Genomic DNA, 20,062 nt, shown 5'->3' on the forward strand with positions numbered 1-20,062 from the left:
TTGCAGTTCTGAAGCCAGTGATTTGGAAGAGCTTACTTGGAGGCCATGATAGATTTTATGTCTTCAGTCTGTTCAAGGTTTTTATCTTTTGCTGCAAGGAAGGTTGGCCAAAAAGTTCGTTCATATTTTCTGTAAGATGGCTCTAGTAGTGCTTAGTTGTCTAACTTCATTTGAAACAATTTTGTTAGATTGTACTGTGACAGCTGTCATATCAGTGTGCCTTAAAAAAAACAACATCAAAATTGGTGAATTTTTGTGTAGCCATTTTAATACTGAAGATGGAAGAAAACAACATTTTCGGAATATTACACTTTATTATTTCAAGAAAAGTAAAAACGCAACTGAAACGTAAAAAAAAGATTTATGCAGTGTATGGAGAAGGTGCTGTGACTAATCGAATGTGTCAAAAGTGGTTTGTGAAGTTTCGTGCTGGAGATTTATCGCTGGGCGACACTCCACGGTCAGGTAGACCAGTTGAAGTAGATATTGATCAAATGAAAACAATAATTGAGAACAATCAATGTTATACCATGTGGGAGATAACTGACATACTCAAAATATCCAAATCAAGCGCTGAAAATCATTTGCACCAGCTTGGTTATATTAATCGCTTTGTTGTTTGGGTTCCACATAAGTTAAGCGAAAAAACCTTCTTGACCATATTTCCGCATGCGATTCTCTGCTTAAACATAATGAAAACATTCTGTTTTTAAAACAAATTGTGACAGGCAATGAAAAGTGGATATTGTACAATAATGTGGAATGGAAGAGATCATGGGGCAAGCGAAATGAACCACCAGGAACCACAACAAAAGCCGATCTTCATCCAGAGAAGGTGATGCTGTGTATATGGTGGGATTGGAAAGGGAGTCCTCTATTACGAGCTCCCTCTGGAAAACCAAACGATTCATTCCAACAAGTACTGCTCACAATTAGACCAACTGAAAGCACTGCTGGGTGAAAAGCATCCAGAATTAGTCAACAGAAGCATTCTTCCATCAGGATAATTCAAGACCGCATGTTTCTTTGATGACCAGGAAAATACTATTACAACTTGGCTGGGAAATTCTGACTCATACGCCATATTCACAAGACATTGCACCTTCGGATTTCCATTGATTTCGGTGTTTACAAAATTCTCTTAATGGAAAATATTTCAGTTCCCTGAAAGACTGTAAAAGGCACCTGGAACAGTTCTTTGCTCAGAAAGATAAAAAGTTTTGGGAAGATGGAATTATGAAGTTGTCTGAAAAATGTCAGAAGGTAGTGAGTGGAACAAAAGGGTGAATACATTGTTCAATAAAGTTCTTGGTGAAAATGAAAAGTGTGTATTTTATCGTTACTTAAAAACTGAAGGAACTTTTTGGCCGCTGTGAACATTGGGGTGCATGTATTTTTTTTAAAGTGTGTTTTTTTAAAAAAAATATTTATTTTTGGCTGTGTTCTGTCTTTGTTGCTGCGTGCGGGCTTTCTCTAGTTGCGGCGAGTGGGGCTACTCTTCATTGCGGTGCGCGGGCTTCTCATTGCGGTGGTTTCTCTTGTTGCGGAGCATGGACTCTAGGTGCATGGGCTTCAGTAGTTGCGACACACGGGCTCAGTAGTTGTGGCTCACAGGCTCTGGAGCGCAGCCTCAGTAGTTGTGGAGCATGGGCTTAGTTGCTCCGTGGCACGTGGGATCTTCCCGGACCAGGTCTCAAACCCATGTCCCCTGCATTAGCAGGAGGATTCTGAGCCACTGTGCCACCAGGGAAGCCCCATGGGGTGCATGTGTTGTTTTGAATTAGAGTTTTTGTTTTTTCTGGATATATGCCCAGGAGTGGGATTGCAGGATTATATGGTAACTCTATTTTTAGTTTTTTAAGGAATCTCCATGATGTTTTCCATAGTGGCTTTACCAATTTCCATTCCCACCAACAGTGTAGGAGGGTTCCTTATTCTCTGCACCCTCTCCAGCATTTATTATTTGTAGACTTTTTAATGATGGCCATTCTGACCAGTGTGAGGTAATACCTCATTGTAGTTTTGATTTACATTTCTCTAGTAAGTAGTGATATTGAGCATCTTTTCCTATGCCTGTTGGCCACCTATATGCCTTCTTTGGAGAAATGTCTATTTAGGTCTTCTACCCATTTGTTGATTGGGTGGTTTGTTTTTTTGATATCAAGTGTATGAGCTGTGTATTTTGGAAATTAACCCCTTGTTGGTAGCATCATTTGCAAATGTTTTCTCTCAGTCTATAGGTTGCCTTTTCATTTTGTGTATGTTTCCCTTTGCTGTGCAAAAGCTTTTCAGTTTAACTAGGTTCCATTTGTTTATTTTTATTTCCATTCTAGGAGGCTATACATATATCTTCTGTAATAGACCGCATTGTGTCAAATCAGACCTAATGTAATCGTATATATATATAATGACAATATAGTACATGTAATGAAAACATACATGGAACCAACGAGGTGAAATCACGTGTAGCCATAAAGTAGTCAAAATTTTTTCTCTTCATTTATTTATTAAGTTAGTAAACATCTATGTGCTAGGCACCATACTGAGCAAATAAAGATACTTTCTCATTGAAATCTGGTGCACATATATATTAATATGAGGATTTGGAAGAAAAATCTGGTAAACCAGGAAAAATTGAAGGTGTATATATTTAACAACCCATTGAATTCACTTTTAGGTGTCTACTTAAGAAAAACTCTTATACATGTGCACAAGAGGACATAAACAAGGATGTTTACTGCAGCTGGTCTACGTTTTTGCTACTGCAAGCAATCTTTACTATGAAAACTAAAATAAACTGGGATACTCATACAGTATAATACTCTACTATGGTTTAAATGAACTAGATCTACATATTCAAAATATATCTATATCTGAAAAAGTACCATTTTAATGAAAGAATGGATTCAGATTGAGAAGATTTATATAGGGCTTTAAAAACACAGAACAATATTGCTAATTATGTCTGAATTCATATACATGTTGTAGCATGTATTAGAATATTATTCTTTTTTAGGGCTGAATCATATTCCATTGTATGTATATACACTTTTGGGGGTATTTCACTGGGAGTGAATATTTCTACTGTGAAATAATCAGTAGGAATTCTGACACATGATTAAATGATTGCTAGTTAAAACAGTTTCAATGTGTCAGAAACCACCACTGTGATAACACAGAGAAATGAAAGACTTCAATTTGAAAATTGAAAATGAGGAAGAAAAAAGTATCTTTATTCTTATATGACAGGGTTCTGTGTACTAAAATCATAAGGAATCTACATAAAACCTGTTTGAAGTAACAAATCAATATACAAAGGCACTATACAAGAAAGAGTTGTATTTCTATATACCAGCCATTTAGAATAGAAATTTAGAAATACCATTTACAGAAGAATTTTAAAAAGAGAAGCAGCATTTATTGATAAATTCAATAAAACATGCAAGATAAACATTTCTGAAAAAATAAAACGTAAATTAAATGGGACAGGTTTTTATTCATCATAAGTCTCAATATTGTTAAGATATCAGTTCTCCCCAAATTGTTTATAGGATTACTACAATCCCAATTAAAATCTTACCTGGCTTTTTTAAGTATAAATTGACAAAGTGATCCTAAATTTTTATGGAGAAGAAAAAAATTAGTCAAAACAGTTTTGGAAAACAACAAAGTTTAATACTGTTTCTTTTCAAAATTTAATATAGTATTCTTATATAGTATATTGGTAGAAGGTTAGACATATACATTAGTGGAACAGAGTAGAGGCCATAAATAGATTCACACATATGTAATAATTGACTTGTTACAAAGGTGCCAAGGTGAGTCAATGGAGAAAGGACTTCTTTTTTTTCTTTTTTAAAAAATTGTGGTATAATATACATAACATAAAATTTACCATTTAAACCAATTTTGAGTACAATTACGGGGCATTTGGTACATTCACAGTGTCAACTGTCACCACTCTTTCATTCCAGAACTTTTCATTATCCCAAACACAAGTGCTGTACCCATTAACAAATAACTTTTCCTCTGCCTCTATGCCTAGCTCCTGGTAATCTCTAGTTTATTTTTTGGCTCTGTGAATTTGCCTATTCTGGGTACCTGATATAAGTGGAGTCAGACACTATTTGTCCTTTTGTGTTTGGCTTATTTTACTTTGCATAATGTTTTCCACACTCATCTGTGTTGTAACATGTATTAGAATTTCATTCCTTTTTAGGGCTGAATCATATTCCATTGTATGTATATACCACAATTTGGAATATTTCACTGGGAGTAAATATTTCTATTTTGAAATAATAATCAGTAGGAATTCTGATACTTGATTAAATAATTGCTAGTTAAAACAATTTTAATGTATCAGAAACCACCAGTGTAACTAACAAAAATTGGTAATTGTAATCAAATTTCAATATTGTTAAAGTTTTGGGAAATGGGAATACTTACAGGCAGTTGATAGCATTCACTATGAATTGATTCAGTCTTTCTTATATGTTCAAGTGTGGAGAACTGTCTCAGCTTAGATTTCTTAGAATCAAAGCCTGAGACAGGGCTTCTTGTGCAAGTAATTTATTGAGGAAGTGACTTCAGAAAAACCTGTTGGAGTAAGAGCAGAGGAAGAAACTAGGTGGAGACATACGGTTTCAGAAGTGTGTCTTCAGGCTGTTTACATAGGGAGCTCTGGAACCTAAAATTGTACTACAGAATGGAATCACCCAGGGTCAAGGAGCCAGCACTGTTTTACCTCTGCATCAGTAATTAATTGGCCAGGGCCCACTCCCGGGGAGGAGCATGTAACCTTTCAGGCATCTCTGCTCACTGGCTCCTATCAGCAAAGGATATTCCTCCAGGGAAGAGTTCAAGTTTGAGCCTTTGACAACTGATACCTGTAGCAAGTGAGAAATGGGTTCAACAGCCAGGGAAAGACACTTTGAGGCATAAACAGCATCTGCAAACGGACCTATAAAACTCTTCTGTCTTTTACTTTTGGTTCATTGCATCAGTTAAGAGTTAGATTAGGGAAGGTGGATCACTATGAGTGTCGAATAAAGGATTTATTACAGGGATTAGCCTTTACAGAGTTGTGGAAAAGCTTGGGGGAAGTAAAGGTCCAAATAGGGAAAGTCAGAAGAAGAGGGAAAAGTCACCAGATATCACAAAGGGAAGCTGGTGAAGAAGTATAAGGAAGGCTGCCGCCTCTGTGTATGGTGGTGAGCCTGAAGTCATTATAGGTCGGTAAAACAGGAAGCTAGGAAGAAAAGCTGAAATTCAAGAGGACAAATTGGAGCCATGTCTATGTCTGACACCACCTCTAACCCTGATGATGTGGGTGATAAATAGAAGAAGCTGGTACTATTTGCCGTTTCCATGGCTGGAGATTCAGAGAGGCTAAAGGATGAGAGCTGGTGGGAGCTGGAGGAACTGCAAACCTCACTGGTAGATCATTTCCAATTTTTCTTTTTATAAATAATGTTACAATGAATAACTCTGTACATTTGTCATTTTGCAAGTGTACAAATGCATAAGTTCCCATAAGTGGGACTACTGGGTGAAAGGATTATTTACATTTTTAATTTTGATAGATATTTTCAGATAGTTTTTTTTTTCAGGGCTATATCAATTTACACTTCTCTTATAAATGGAGAATTGTGGCTATTGCTACAAATCCTCACCAGTAGAGTGTCCATTACACCTGCAGAATTTTGCCAATGTATCATTTTGTTTCAAGCGTTTTTACTTTATCTTTTAATTTAAATTTCATTTTGTTCACTCTTCCAGAGTGCCTCCAGTGTTTTGCAAGGTTTATTCTCCCCTTTGTTTCTTCCATTTAGTCTTTTTTATTTCCCCTCAATTTCTTTCCTCAATTTTGCTACCTTGTGCTTTATCTCTTTCTGTTTTTAAATCCTCTCTTCCTTGAATTTTGATGTCTGTCCTTATGGTCTTCATAGAGTTCCTTGCTTTATTAAATATGCTACATTTACGGCAGGATGTTTGGTTATAATTTTTTATCTGCTTCTTAACATTATTTTTGTCTCTTGCTATATTTTGCTGCCCTTTTCTGCCCCCATTATCCTTTTCGTTCTGTTAGTATCTTTCTATTGATGCAGCATCCCTGTTTTAAAAAATTACTTATCATTGCATGTGTTGGGTTTTTCTGGATCAGCCTGCCCTCCCTGCCCACCCCATCCTCCCTGCCCCTGAGATTTTTGTGGTGAGAAAGACCTAGAATACCCTTCTAGGCACTACAAACTAAAGTTTCTTTCTTTCTCTGACACAAAGACAATCAGTTCCTTAAATATATTTCCTTTGTATGATTGTTTTTTAAAAAAATAAATTTATTTATTTTTGGCTGCATTGGGTCTTCGCTGCTGCGCTGTGGGCTTTTTGTAGTTGCGACGAGTGGGGGCTACTCTTCATTGTGGTACGCAGGCTTCTCATTGTGGTGGCTTCTCTTCTTGCGGAGCATGGGCTCTAGGTGCGTGGGCTTCGGTAGTTGTGGCATGCAGGCTCGGTAGTTGCGGCATGTAGTTGTGATGTGCATACTCAGTAGTTGTGGCACACGGGCTTAGTTGCTCCGTGGCATGTGAGATCTTCCGGGACCAGGGCTCGAACCCATGTCCCCTGCATTGGCAGGCGGATTCTCAACAACTGCACCACCAGAGAAGCCCTGCATGATTCTTTTTATAGTTCTAGGCTACTGCATATGATTGTATAGCTCCCTCGTTCATAATCAGCCAGTAACCATTAGAAAGTACACTTATATTTTTGACTGGTATTTTCTGATATCTGCCTCCACTGGACTCCTCATTTCCCTAGTTTCCTGCTTACACCTCTTCCTGCACACCTTCTGTCTGATCCTGCCCTTGCTTTCCCAGAGTGACTACTGGTTTTTGAAAACAAGGGATATTATTTGCGCTCCAGGTAAGCCCCTTACTTTGAAGAAATATATTTTTTAAAAATTGAAGTGAAATTCACCTAACATCAAATTTACCATTTAAAAGTGTATAATTTGGGAATTCCCTGGTGGCCTAGTGGTTAGGATTCTGGGCTTTCACTGCCATGGCCTGGGTTCAGTTCCCTGGTCAGGGAATGGAGATCCTGCAAGCTGCATGTCACGGCCAACAAAAAATAAAATAAAAAAGTAAATAAATAAAGCATACAGTTTAGTAGTATTTAGTAAATTCACAGTGTTATACAACCATCACCTTTTTCAAGTTCCAAAACATTTTCATCACCCTGGAAGAAAACCTTGTGCCTATTACACAGTCACTGTCCATGTTTTCCTTCCTCCCAGCTCCTGGCAGTCACCAATGTGCTTTCTGTTTCTGTGGATTTACCCGTTCTAGACATTTCATATAAATGGAAATCATACAGTATGTGACCTTTTGTGTCTGTTTTTTTCTACTTAGTATGTTTTTGGGGTCATCCATGTTGAAGCATATACCAGTACTTCATTACTTTTGTGTGTGTATATAGCACATTATTTATCCATTCATCCATTGATGGACAGATGGGTTGTCTCCATACTTTGGCTATGATGAATAATATTGCTATGAGCATTCATGTACACGTTTTTGTTTGGATAGATGTTTTCAATTCTCTTGGGTCTATAGGAGTAGAATTGGGTCATATGGTAACTATGTTTAACTTTTTGATGAACTACCAAACTGTTTTACACAGCAGTTGAATCATTTTACCTTTCCACGTGCAGTGTACAAGAGTTCCAATTTCTCCAACTCCTTGCCAACATGTATTATTTTCCATTAAAAAAATACAACCACCATGGTGGGTGTGATAAAGTGGTATTTCATTGTGGTTTTGACTTGCATTTCCTTAATGATTGGTGATATTGAGCATCTTTTCATGTGCTTGTTGGCCATTTTTATATCTTTGGAGAAATACCTATTCAAATCCTTTGTCTATTTTTAATTGGGTTGTCTTTCTTTTTGTTGTTGAGTTGTAAGAGTTCCTTGTATAATCTGGATACTGGACCCTTATTAGAGATGTGATTTGCAAATATTTTCTCCTATTATGTAGATTGACTTTTCATTTTCTTGATAGTGTTCTTTGCCACACAAATATTTTTATTTTTCATGAAATCTAGTTATATGCATTTTTAAGTTTGTTGCTCATGCTTTTGATGTCATATCTAAGAACCCATTACCAAATCCAAGGTCATAAAGCTGTATTCTTATATTTTTTTTTTCTAAGAGTTTTATGATTTGGGGTCTTATATTTAGGTTGTTAATCCATTTTGAGTTAATTGTTGTATATGGTGTGAGGTAGGCATCCAACTTCATTATTTTGCATATGGATATCCAGTTGTCTCAGCAGCATTTGTTGAATAGACTATTCTTTCCTTATTGAATTGTTTTGGCACACTTTTGAAAAGTCAGTTGTCCATAGATGTATGGGTTCACTTCTGGACTTTCAATTCTATTATATGTCTTTATATTTGTTGTACATTGTTATCACACTTGGGATTACTGAAGCTTTGTAGTAAGTTTTGAAATCAGGAAGGGTGAGTCTTTCAACTTTTTTTTCTTTTAATTAATCATTTTATTTTTGGCTGCATTGGGTCTTCTTTGCTGCACATGGGTTTTCTCTAGTTGCAGTGAGTGGGGGCTACTCTTCATTGCGGTGCACGGGCTTCTCATTGTGGGGCTTCTGTTGTTGCAAAGCACAAGCCCTAGGCACGTGGACTTCAGTAGTTGTGGCGCATGGGCTTAGTTGCTCCACTGCATGTGGGATCTTCCTGGACCAGGACTTGAACCCATGTCCCCTGCATTGGCAGGCAGATTCTTAACCACTGTGCCACCAGGGAAGCCCCCCATCTTTCAACTTTGATTTTTTTTTCAAAGATTGTTTTCACTATTATAGATCCCTTGCAGTTCTATATGAATTTGAGGGTCAGCTTTTTCCGTTTCTACAAAAAACACTGTTGGAATTTTGATAGGGATTTTATTGAATCTGTAGATTACTTTGGGTAGTATTGTTCTCTCTTTTTAAAAAATTTATTTATTTATTTATTTATGGCTGCGTTTGGTCTTTGTTGCTGCGTGTGGGCTTTCTGTAGTTGCAGCAGGTGGGGACTGTTCTTTGTTGTGGTGCATGGGCTTCTCATTGCAGTGGCTTCTCTTGTTATGTAGCATGGAGTCTAGGCACACGGGCTTCAGTAGTTGTGGCTTGCGGGCTCTAGAGCGCAGGCTCAGTAGTTGTGGCACACGGGCTTAGTTGCTCTGCAGCATGTGGGATCTTCCTGGACCAGGGATCAAACCTGTGTCCCCTGCATTGTCAGGTGGATTCTTTTTTTTTTTTTTTTTTTTTTGGTGGTACGCAGGCCTCTCACTGCTGTGGCCTCTTCCGTTGCGGAGCACAGGCTCTAGATGCACAGAACCAGCGGCCATGGCTCACGGGCCCAGCCACTCCGCGGCATGTGGCATCTTCCCAGACCGGGGCACAAACCCATGTCCCCTGCATCCGCAGGCGGCTTCTCAACCACTGCGCCACCAGGGAAGCCCTTTTTTTGGGGGGGACAGGTGTGTTCTTAATCACTGCATCACCAGGAAAGTCCCTGTTCTCTAAATGATAGTAAGTCTTAGAATCTGTGAATATTTGATGTCTTTTCACTTATTTAGTTCTTTTAAAATTTCTTTCAGCCACGTTTTGAAGTTTTCACTGTACAAATCTTTCACTTCCTTGGTTAAATTTATTCCTTGATATTTTATTCTTTGTACCATATCATAAACAGAATTATTTTCTTTCTTTCTTTACTTTTGGCTGCATTGGGTCTTCGTTGCTGCATGCGGGCTTTTGCTAGTTGTGGAGAGCAGGAGCTACTCTTTGTTGCAGTGCATGGGCTTCTCATTGTGGTGGCTTCTCTTGTTGCAGAGCATGGGCTCTAGGCGCGTGGGCTTCAGTATGTGTGGCTCGTGAGCTCTAGAGTGCAGTCTCAGTAGTTGTGGTGCATGGGCTTAGTTGCTGTGCAGCATGTGGGATCTTCCCAGACCAGGGCTTGAACCCATCTCCCCGGCATTGGTAGGTGGATTCTGAACCACTGCGCCACCAGGGAAGCCCCAGAATTATCTTCTTAACATCCTTTTCAGATTGTTCTTTGCTAGTATATAGAAATGTTACTGAGTTTTGTGTGTTGATCTTTTATCCTGCAACTTTGCTGAATTTATTAGTTCTCATAGTTTTTGTTTGTTTTGTGTGTGTGTGTGTGTGTGTGTGTGTGTGTGTGTGTGTGTGAATTCCTTAGGATTTTGTAGAAGATCGTGTCATCTGGGAATAGGGATATTTTACTTCTATTCCAGTTTCTATGTTTTAAATTGCCTTTTTCTTGCCTAATTGCTCTGGCTAGAATTCCCAATATAATGTTGTATAGAAGTGGCCAAAGTGGGCATTCTTATCTTGTTCCTGATCATACAGTAAATAAAGGCTTTTATTCTTTCATGATTGAGTATGATGTTAGTTCTGGGCTTTTCATAAATGTGATTTATCATGTTAAAGAAGTTCCCTTTTATTCATAGTTAAGTGTTTTTATCATAAAAGGTTGTTTTTTATGTGTTGTATCTTTCTTCCCCGCTCAGTTCCTTCATTTCTGCCATTTGTGTTTGACTTTTTTGTATAGTACTGTTTTGATTCCTTTCTCATTTCCTTTTATGTATGTTTTAATTTTTTTTAGTGGTTGCTCTACGATTACAAGTAACCCCTTCTATTTATAACAATCTAATTTGAATTAATACCAACTTCAACAGTATACAACTATGCTCCTCTCTTTTTTCCTTTATGTTGTAATCACATCTTGCATCTTTAAACATTGTATGCCCATTAACATCATTTTGTAATTACTGTTTTACGCATTTTTCTGTTAAATCATACAGAAAAAAAGAGGAGTTACAAACCAGAAGCACAATAATACTGGCTTTTATTGGATGGGCCAAAAGTTTCTTTTGTTTTTGTTCTGTAAGATGACTCTAGTAGCACTTAGTTGGCTTAATTTCATTTGAAACAATTTTGTTAGATTGTATGTGACAGCTGTCATATCAGCGTGCATTTAAAAAAAGACATCAAAATTGGTGAATTTTTGTGTAGCCATTTTAATATTGAAGATGGAAGGAAAAAGGCAACATTTTTGGCATATTATGCTTTATTATTTCAGAAAAGGTAAAAACGCAACTGAAATGCACGAAAAGATTTATGCAGTATATGGAGAAGGTACTGTGACTGATCGAATATGTGAAAAGTGGTTTGTGAAGTTACATGCTGGAGATTTCTCGCTGGATGATGCTCCATGGTTGGGTAGACTAGTTGAAGTTGATAACAATCAAATGAAAACAATAATTGAGAACAATCAACGTTATATTTACCATGCAGGACATAGCCAACATACTCAAAATATCCAAGCCAAATGCTGAAAATCATTTGCACCAGCTTGGTTGTGTGAATCACTTTGATGTTTGGGTTCCACATAAGTTAAGTGAAATAAACCTTCTTGACCATATTTGCGCATGTGATTCTCTGCTGAAACGTAATGCAAGTGTTCTGTTTTTATGACAAATTGTGATAGGCAGTGAAAAGTGGATACTGTACAACAATGTGGAATGGAAGATATCATGGGGCAAGCAAAATGAACCACTGTCCAACCACATCAAAAGCTGGTCTTCATCCAAAGAAGATGATGCTGTGAATATGGTGGGACTGGAAGGGAGTCCTCTATTATGAGCTGCCTCTGGAAAACCAAATGATTAATTCCAACAAGTACTACTCCCAATTAGACCAACTGAAAGTGGCACTCTATTAAAAGCATCCAGAATCAGTCAACAAAAAACACCTAATCTTCCAATGAGATAATGCAAGACTGCATGTTTCTTTGATGACCAGGCAAAAACTGTTACAGCTTGGCTGGGAAGTTCTGATTCATCGGCCATATTCACAAGACATTGCACCTTCGGATTTCCATTTATTTCAGTCTTTCCAAAATTCTCTTAATGGAAAAAATTTCAATCCCCTGGAAGACTGTAAAAGGTACCTGGAATGGTTCTTTGCTCAAAAAGATAAAAATTTTGGGAAGATCGAACTATGGAGTTGCCTGAAAAATGGCAGAAGGTAGTGAAACAGAAGGGTGAATACGTTGTTCAATAAAGTTCTTGGTGAAAATGAAAAATGTGTCTTTTATTTTTACTTAAAAAACCAAAGGCACTTTTCGGCCCACTCAATATATTTATTTACCTGTGTACTTACATTTACCAGTGTTATTTATTTCTTTGTATAGCTTCCAGTGACTGTCTAGTATCTTTTCATTTCTCATTTAGCACTTCTTGTAGCATAGGTCTAGTAGTGACAAACTCCTTCAGCTTTTGTTTATCTAGGAGTGTCTTTTCTTCTCCTTCAGTTTTGAAGGACAGGTTTTTTTTTTCTATTCACAGTTTTTGTTTTTCATTTTAAATATGTTTTCCCACTGCCTTCTGGCCTTTATAGTTTCTGATGAGAAATTATCTTTTAATCTTATTGAGGATTCCTTGTACATGAAATACTTTTCTTTTGCTATTTTCAAGATTCTCTTTGGCTTTTGATAGCTTATCAGAATGTGTTTTAGTATGGGTGTCTTTGTATTTATCCTTCTTGAACCTATTGAACTTCTTGAATATGTAGTTTCTTGTCTTTTATCAAATTTGGGAAGTTTTCAGCTATTATTTCTTCAAATATTTTTTCTGCTCCTTCTTTTCCTTCTGAGACTCCCTGTTATACATATGTTGGTACACTTGGTAGGGTCCCATATATCTCTTAGGCTCTGTTCATTTTTCTTCATGCTTCTGAGACTGGATAATTTTAGTTGACCTATCCTCAAGTTCTCTGATCTGTCTTCTGCCTGCCTAAAGTTGCTCTTAAAATCCTATAGCTAATTTTTCATTTCAGTTATTGTACTATTCAGTTCTAGATTTTTTCTGTTGTTTTGTAAAATCCTTATCTCTTTATTGATATTCTCTATTTGTTGACATGTCATCCTTTTGGTTTTCATTAGTTCTTTTTCCATGGTTTCTTTGAGCTCTTTGAGCATATTTAAAATAGTGATTGAAAGTCTTTGTCTAGTAAGTCTGATGTCTGTTTTTCCATCACAGACAATTTCTACTAATTTCTCATTTGAATGGACCATACTTTTTTTTTCCCTGAATGCCTCACAATTTGTTTTTGAAAAATGGACATTTAAAATATTACAGTGTGATAACTCTGTAAATCAGATTCTTCCCCATTACTCATGGTTTGTTTTTGGTGCTCTCTATGGGTTGTTATTTTCTGTTTGTTTAGTGACTTTTCTAAACTATTTTTGTAAATTTTTTTCATCATGAGTGGTTTCTATCTTAATTTGCTCAGGCTACCATAACAAAATACCAAAGAACATAAATCTATTTGTTCACAGTTCTGAAGGCTGTAAGTCTGAGATCAGGGTGCAAGCATGGTTGGATTCTGGTGAGAACTCTCTTCCTGACTTGCAGATGGCCACTTATCTCTTTGTTCTCACATGGCATTGAGAAAGAGATGAGAGAGCAAGAGCAGCCTCTCTGTCTCTTCTTTTTTTTTTGTGTGTGTGTGTGTGTGTGTGTGTGTGTTATGCGGGCCTCTCACTGTTGTGGCCTCTCCCGTTGCGGAGCACAGGCTCTGGACACGCAGGCTCAGCGGCCATGGCTCACGGGCCCAGCTGCTCCGCGGCATGTGGGATCTTCCCAGACCAGGGCACAAACCCGTGTCCCCTGCATTGGCAGGCAGATTCTCAACCACTGCGCCATCATTTGTCTCTTCTCATAAGGGGCACTAATCCCATCCTGAGGGCTCCACCGAGTCCAAGTTCACTCTGCTCACCACATGACAGGCCAATAAATCTGGAGACGAGGTGTTGAGACAAGGAATAGTGACTTTATTCGGAAAGCCGGCAGACCAAGAAAGTGGCAGAATAATGTCTCAAAATAACCATCTTATTGGGGTCTAGATGCCAGTTTCTTTTATAGAACAGAGAGGGAGAGGAGGTGAGGAAGTAAAAAGGCCATTTATCTTGCAGAATAGGAGGGGAGGTGTTAATTTCTTCTTTTCTGCAGCCATTCACAGGTGGGCAGGGTCAGATTGTCTCCCTTTGAGCTGAACAAAGGCACTTTAACATTCAGGCAGAGGTGCAGGGTTCCCTGAGGCAGGCCATCATGTATGATTATAATAAGAAAATCAATGAGAAGCAAAGGTTAAAGTCAAAGAAACAGATACAACATGGAGTCAAAATTGGCTCTTCGCTGTTACACACCTTTATGACCTCATCTAAACCTAATTACCTCCCAAAGGCTCATCTCAATGTATCATCATGCTGGGCCTTAGGGCTTCAACATATAAATTTGAGGGGGGTGGGGGAACATAAACATTTAGTATGTAACAGTGTCTGAAATGTCTTTTTCTTTAGTTGTGGTCTGCTAGTGTTGTGAGAGAGATTTTCTGAACATGTAGAGTAAAAAAGAAAATAAGAAGAAAGAAAAAGAAGAGAAGGAAGAAAATCCTTTCCTAGCCCTTGTAGACTGGCTCTGTGTTGGGGTACTCTGACACTCAGCTAGGCTGTTTAAAACTCTGTGTTAGCCTTCACTTCCTGCTTTTGCTGAGCGTAGAGATGAGCCAGTAGTTTTCTCTGAGTAGATGTCCTTCCTTGGACACGTGCATGCCCTTCTAAATTGCCCAAATGTTTTTCAGTGCCCTAATTTCCCAAAGAAACTCACTTTGCAGCTTTTCCTCCAGGTTTTGGACGTGTCTGTTGTTTGACTCAACTGTAATATTTTGTCCCAGGTGGCAGTGGATTTTTCATTTGCCTTAAAGTTTTTTTTTGTTTGTTTGTTTAATTTTATTTATTTTTGGCTGCTTTGGGTCTTTGTTGCTGTGTGCGGGCTTTCTATAGTTGTGGTGAGTGGGGGCTACTCTTCATTGTGGTGCATGGGCTTCTCATTGCAGTGGTTTCTCTTGTTGCGGAGCCCGGGCTCTAGGCACGCGGGCTTCAGTAGTTGCAGCACGCAGGCTCAGTAGTTGTGGCATGTGCATTCAGTAATTGTGGCATGCAGGCCCTAGAGTGCACAGGCTTCAGTAGTTGCAGCACTTGGGCTCAGTAGTTGAGGCACACGGGCTGTAGGGCGCTCAGGCTCCAGTAGATGTGTTGTGTGGGCTCAGTGGTTTGCGGGCTCTATAGCCCAGGCTCAGTAGTTGTGGTGCATGGGCTTAGTTGCTCCGCAGCATGTGGCATCTTCCTGGACCAGGGATGGAACCCATGTCCCCTGCATTGGCAGGCAGATTCTTAACCATTGTGCCAAAGGGGAAGCCCCAGCCTTAAAGTGTTTTTGAAGAATTGCTCTCTGATAGCTACTTTTCTATCTTAAGTGAGATCCAAGTTGATGAAACAAAGGAGAGTGCCTTCAGTCAGTCTTTCATGTAGCCCGCCCGATAGGTCACAAGAGACAAACATTCTTTGAGAACAAAGTCTTCTCGGCTCCCTCTAGAACCAGGTTCCAGGGTCCAACCGTTGGAATGTAGGCTAGTGCATTCAAGACTGCTCTTGAGCCGAGAGTGAAGAAGGGGAAATAAAAATGCCTCAGGGTTTTCATAACTGTTTTTACAATAAGTCACCTTTTTCGTGTTTCAGCATTTGCTTGGTTGACGTATAGCTTTGACTGTTTTCCAGAGTTTTGGCAAATTTGATTCTGACAGTTTTTGCTCAATTTTTTCATGTTTCTATGGAGGGATGGGCTCTTGGAACTATGTCCTCCACTGTGTGTTTTTTTTTTTTTTTTTTTTTTTTTTAAGACAAATGGAGATGTCATTGAAGGAGGTGTACTTTTGCTTGTGCGTTCTGATAATTGCTGCTGTTAGGCTTGCTCTGTACTCCCTGTACTTTTTCTTTCTGCTTCCTTCTGTGTAACTTCTGCCCTACCTTAACTGTTCTCAGTAGCTTTTATTAATGCTTTCGAGCCTTTGGTTTATCCTTGTCTTTTCATGGAGCTTAAGATGAAAATTGCAGTTTTAAATGTCTTACTTGGTTGCCTTTTGTTGCTTTTTTAATGTTATTCAGGGTTCAAACTGTTCCTTTACCCTGCAAAATTCCCTCTTGGTGTTTGTAGTCAACCCCTATTCCCACCTGATAACCCTAGTAATCATTAATATGTCTCCTGTTCTTTTAACTTTGCCTTTTCTAGAATGTCATATAAATGGAATCATACAGTGTGTAGCCTTTTGAGTCTCACTTTTACTTAGCATTTGAGGTTTATCCACATTGTTTTGTGTTGTTGGTAATTTGTTCATTTTTGTTGCTGTGTAGTTTTCTATTTAATGAATGTACAGTTGAAGGCCATTTGGGGTGTGGTCTCTTTTTAGCGATTATAAATAAAGCTGTTATAAACATTCATGTATAATTTTCATGTTAACATAAGTTTTTATTTCTTTTAGATAAGTACCTAGGAGTGGGATTACTGTGTCATAACTTTCTAAGAAACTGCTAATCTGTTAGCACTGTTTTCCAGAGTGGCTATATCATTTTGCTTCCTCCCCAACAGTATATGAGAGTTCCAGTTTTTCTGCATCCATACCATCACTTGATATTGTTTGTATTTTGGGCTTTTGTCACTCTAACACATGGAAATGGTATCTGTTTGTTTTGCATTTCCCTAATGACTAATGATGTTGAGTGTTTTTTCATGTCCTTATTCTCATATGTATATCATCTTTGGTTAAGTTTCTGTTAAAATCTTTTGCTACTTACAGTTTATCTAAACTGAGTTTTGAGAATTTAAAATTCTTATATTCTGGTTATTAGTCCTCTGTTACACATGTGTTTTGCAGATATTTTCTCCTAGCGTGTGGCTTGCCTTTTCATTCCCTTAACAGTGTCTTTCAAAGAGCAGTAGTTCTTTTTTTAAAAAGCTTCTCTTTATTAATTCTTTTTTGGCCTCACCACGCAGCTGTGGGATCCTAGTTTCCTGACCAGCGATCGAACCTAGGCCCTTGGCAGTGAAAGTGCGGAGTCCTATGCCAGGAAATTTCTGGGTAGTAGTTCTTAATAAAGTCCACTTTATCAATTTTTTGGATTGTACTTTTGCTGTTGAATCTAAATGTCACAAAGATTTCCTTCTATGTTTTTTTCTAGAATGGCATTAGAAATTGAATGAGTCATATATGTAACTAAAAATTTTTTAGTATCCACATTAAGAAGCATAAAATGTAAAAGAAACAGGTGAAGTTAATTTAAACATTTATGTTTTATTTAAGCTAATATATTTTAAATGATTATTTCAACATTTATTCACTAGAAAAATTATTGAGATACTTTACATTTTTATTTTTGTACTAAGTCCTACACTGGTGTGTATTTAATGCAGCACATCTTAACTCAGTTGAGCCACATTTCAAGGGCTCATTAGCCATATCTGTCTAGTAGCTACCATATCTGACAGCACAGATCTAGAGGCTTTGTAGTTTGGGGTTTTACTTTAGGTTATTTATTTATTTATTTAGGTATGTATGTATTTATTTTCCACTGCGTTTGTAACTAATATAAAATAATTAAGAAAATAATTCATTCTCACTTCTCCAATGGCTCTCATCCCTCCCTCTTGCCCGCACAACTCCTGACCTATTTCCTCAGGGCCAGTTCAAAACTGAACCTGTTCACTGCCATTTTCATAGAAAACAACCAGTGCCAGGGATGTAGGAGAAGAAGGTTGGAAGTGGGCAAGAGTACTGCCCAGGTTCTATCCAAAGGTAGGCCAAGTGGAGATTCAGAGTTCAAACAAAAGGGCTGGTGGCCTCACAGTGATGTAGTCTAAGTAAAACGGGCTGGAGAGGAGATAGGGTAGGCCCATCAGAGGCTTTAGAGGACATCTCTTGGGCCTGTGTCAAACCCAGAGAAACTGACACTAGAAGAAGAATGGGGAGGGCCAGGGAGGCAGTCTTGTGGAAAGTTTCATAATTCTCCCATGTTGGGAGGTGGGGAAAGTCTAGAGGGTACCAGTGGCCTCACTGAATTTGGCAGAAGAATGTACTCAACTGTTGGAAGTCACAAAAATGCCGTGGACACTGAGAAAGGCTACGAGGGGATGTATAGTTTCACAAAGTGCACTGACCACAGACCATAGCAGTGGTGATCATGCTATTGACACACAAATTACGAAACCCCAAAACAGGAAGTGTAGCATTTTAGGGAGTAACTCTTTACCGGTCATTTAAAATTGACCCCAGGTCAGACAACCTGATGAGTTTCACAGAGCAGGTGACAACATTGGGGGTAGGGGTTGTGACATATAATGGACTTAAAACAAGCAGCTAGAAGAAGGGAATGGTAGGAAACGGCTCTGCGGCTCTCAGGAATCAAGGGCAACACTGGGGGCTCGGTGGACAGATGAACAAGAAACAGCACTAAAGAGGTTTCCTGTTCAGCCGTCCATGGAGAGGGGGAAGAGGATCCAGGAGGCAGTTGAATGGAGCAAAAATGGGGTCCTGAAGATGAGGCTCTGGAGGCTGGATCAGAAGAAAGAGTGCACAACGTGCACAACTCAAAGTTGTGATGAAACACAACTTTGGACCCCACATGGGGGAGGTGGCCATAGGGATAGGTGTCACTGACTGAGGGTGGTAGTTGGAACAGCCCCCACAGTAGCCATCACAGGGCCACAGGGAAGTATATGGCCACTAGGTCACAGAGGGCTCCTTCAAGCCTGGATGGGAAGGCACAGTCTCACAGAGGAGGTCCATGGACTCTGCGTGGTAGAAGGCACAGAGCTCAGTCCTCATATGGACAGTGGACCTTTTTGGCAGAGTGCCAGCAGACAGGGAGGTTGAATCTGTCTTCCATAACCTGGGTTCCATCCTTGAATGGGCAGGTATTCTTGATAAGAGACCAGCTCTTGAGGCTTTGAGGATTTCTCCGCTCTTTGTGAAAGCCTCCCTGGAGGGATCTCCATGGCCTGGTCCAGGAAAAGGAAGTTTAATATTGGCCTCTCCACCAACTATGACCATATGAGCCAGATTTGGAGCTCAGCCCTCCCCAAATTCGGCCTCTGCTCCAGGGAGGAGGTGGGAGACTCAGCAGTGGTGGAATCATTGGTCCCCTTGACCCTGGAGGACCTCTGTGAAGAGCTGATTTGGGGTCACCAGGGTTTCCATTGGTCATGATGGGAGAGCCCAGGAGGCTGGGTGGTCCGATGGGACTTTCATCCCTCTCCAGTCTCTTCCTGTTCTGGCAGTGGGGGCTGCTGCTGACTCTCCTTCTTGCACTTCAGCATTGTGGTTGTGGCAATGGCTGCAGCGGGGTTTTCGTCTGTTATTTTTTTGAGTTAATTTTTGTATAAAGTACAAAGTACGGATTGCAGTTCATTTTTAACACATGGCTGTCCATCAGAAGCTCTTTAATAAAGTTGTTCTGGGCAGTTAGAGATATAGAGATCATCCTGGGCTCCAGACCTCAACATTTAAACATATTTTATTACTTTATTGTCTTTTATTTCAGTGTAATGTAAATTTATGTTGTAATTAACAATTTTCAAACTATCTGTGTAAAACGCTTAGAAGTTTTAGGCGTTTAGTTTATTGGCTTTATTCATATACCTGTTCAAACTTCACTTACACATTATGCTGTTTATTTATTTTTTTAACACTAATTAATCTCTCCATTCCCAAAATCCTATCTAAAATTCTTCCTTTGTTTTTAGGCATGTACTGGCATTGAAAACATTGATGAAGCAATTACATTGCTTGAACAAAATAATTGGGACTTAGTGGTAAGTACTTTCTTTTTTCTTTTTTCAACTTTATTGAGATGTGCTTGACATATAAGATTGTGTAAGTTTAAGATGTACAGTGTGATGATTTGATATACATATATATTGCAAACTGATAGCCACAGAAAGGTTAGTTAGCACATTCATCACCTCATGTAGTTCTTTTTTTTTTTTTTTTGGTGGGAACTTCTAAGATTACTCCTTTAGCAACTTTCGAATATATAATGCATTATTGTTTAACTATAGTTACTATGCTGTACATTGGATCCCCA

The 20,062-nt window shown here is 38.7% G+C and overlaps 1 protein-coding gene and 1 pseudogene across 1 annotated transcript in view; one reads left to right on the plus strand and one right to left on the minus strand.

Moving 5' to 3' along the window:
* Positions 1-20,062, plus strand: part of FAF1 (Fas associated factor 1) — a 537,070-nt gene that overhangs the window by 96,473 nt on the left and 420,535 nt on the right. The window contains exon 2 of the mRNA XM_059064103.2: positions 19,722-19,790. Coding sequence (XP_058920086.1) covers positions 19,722-19,790 — 69 coding nt within the window. The remainder of the gene's footprint in view (positions 1-19,721; positions 19,791-20,062) is intronic.
* On the minus strand, positions 18,794-19,640 carry LOC136793139 (proline-rich protein 3 pseudogene; annotated as a pseudogene).

The sequence above is a fragment of the Kogia breviceps genome, chromosome 1 (assembly GCF_026419965.1).
Source record: "Kogia breviceps isolate mKogBre1 chromosome 1, mKogBre1 haplotype 1, whole genome shotgun sequence".
NCBI classification, from domain to species: Eukaryota; Metazoa; Chordata; class Mammalia; order Artiodactyla; family Physeteridae; genus Kogia; species Kogia breviceps.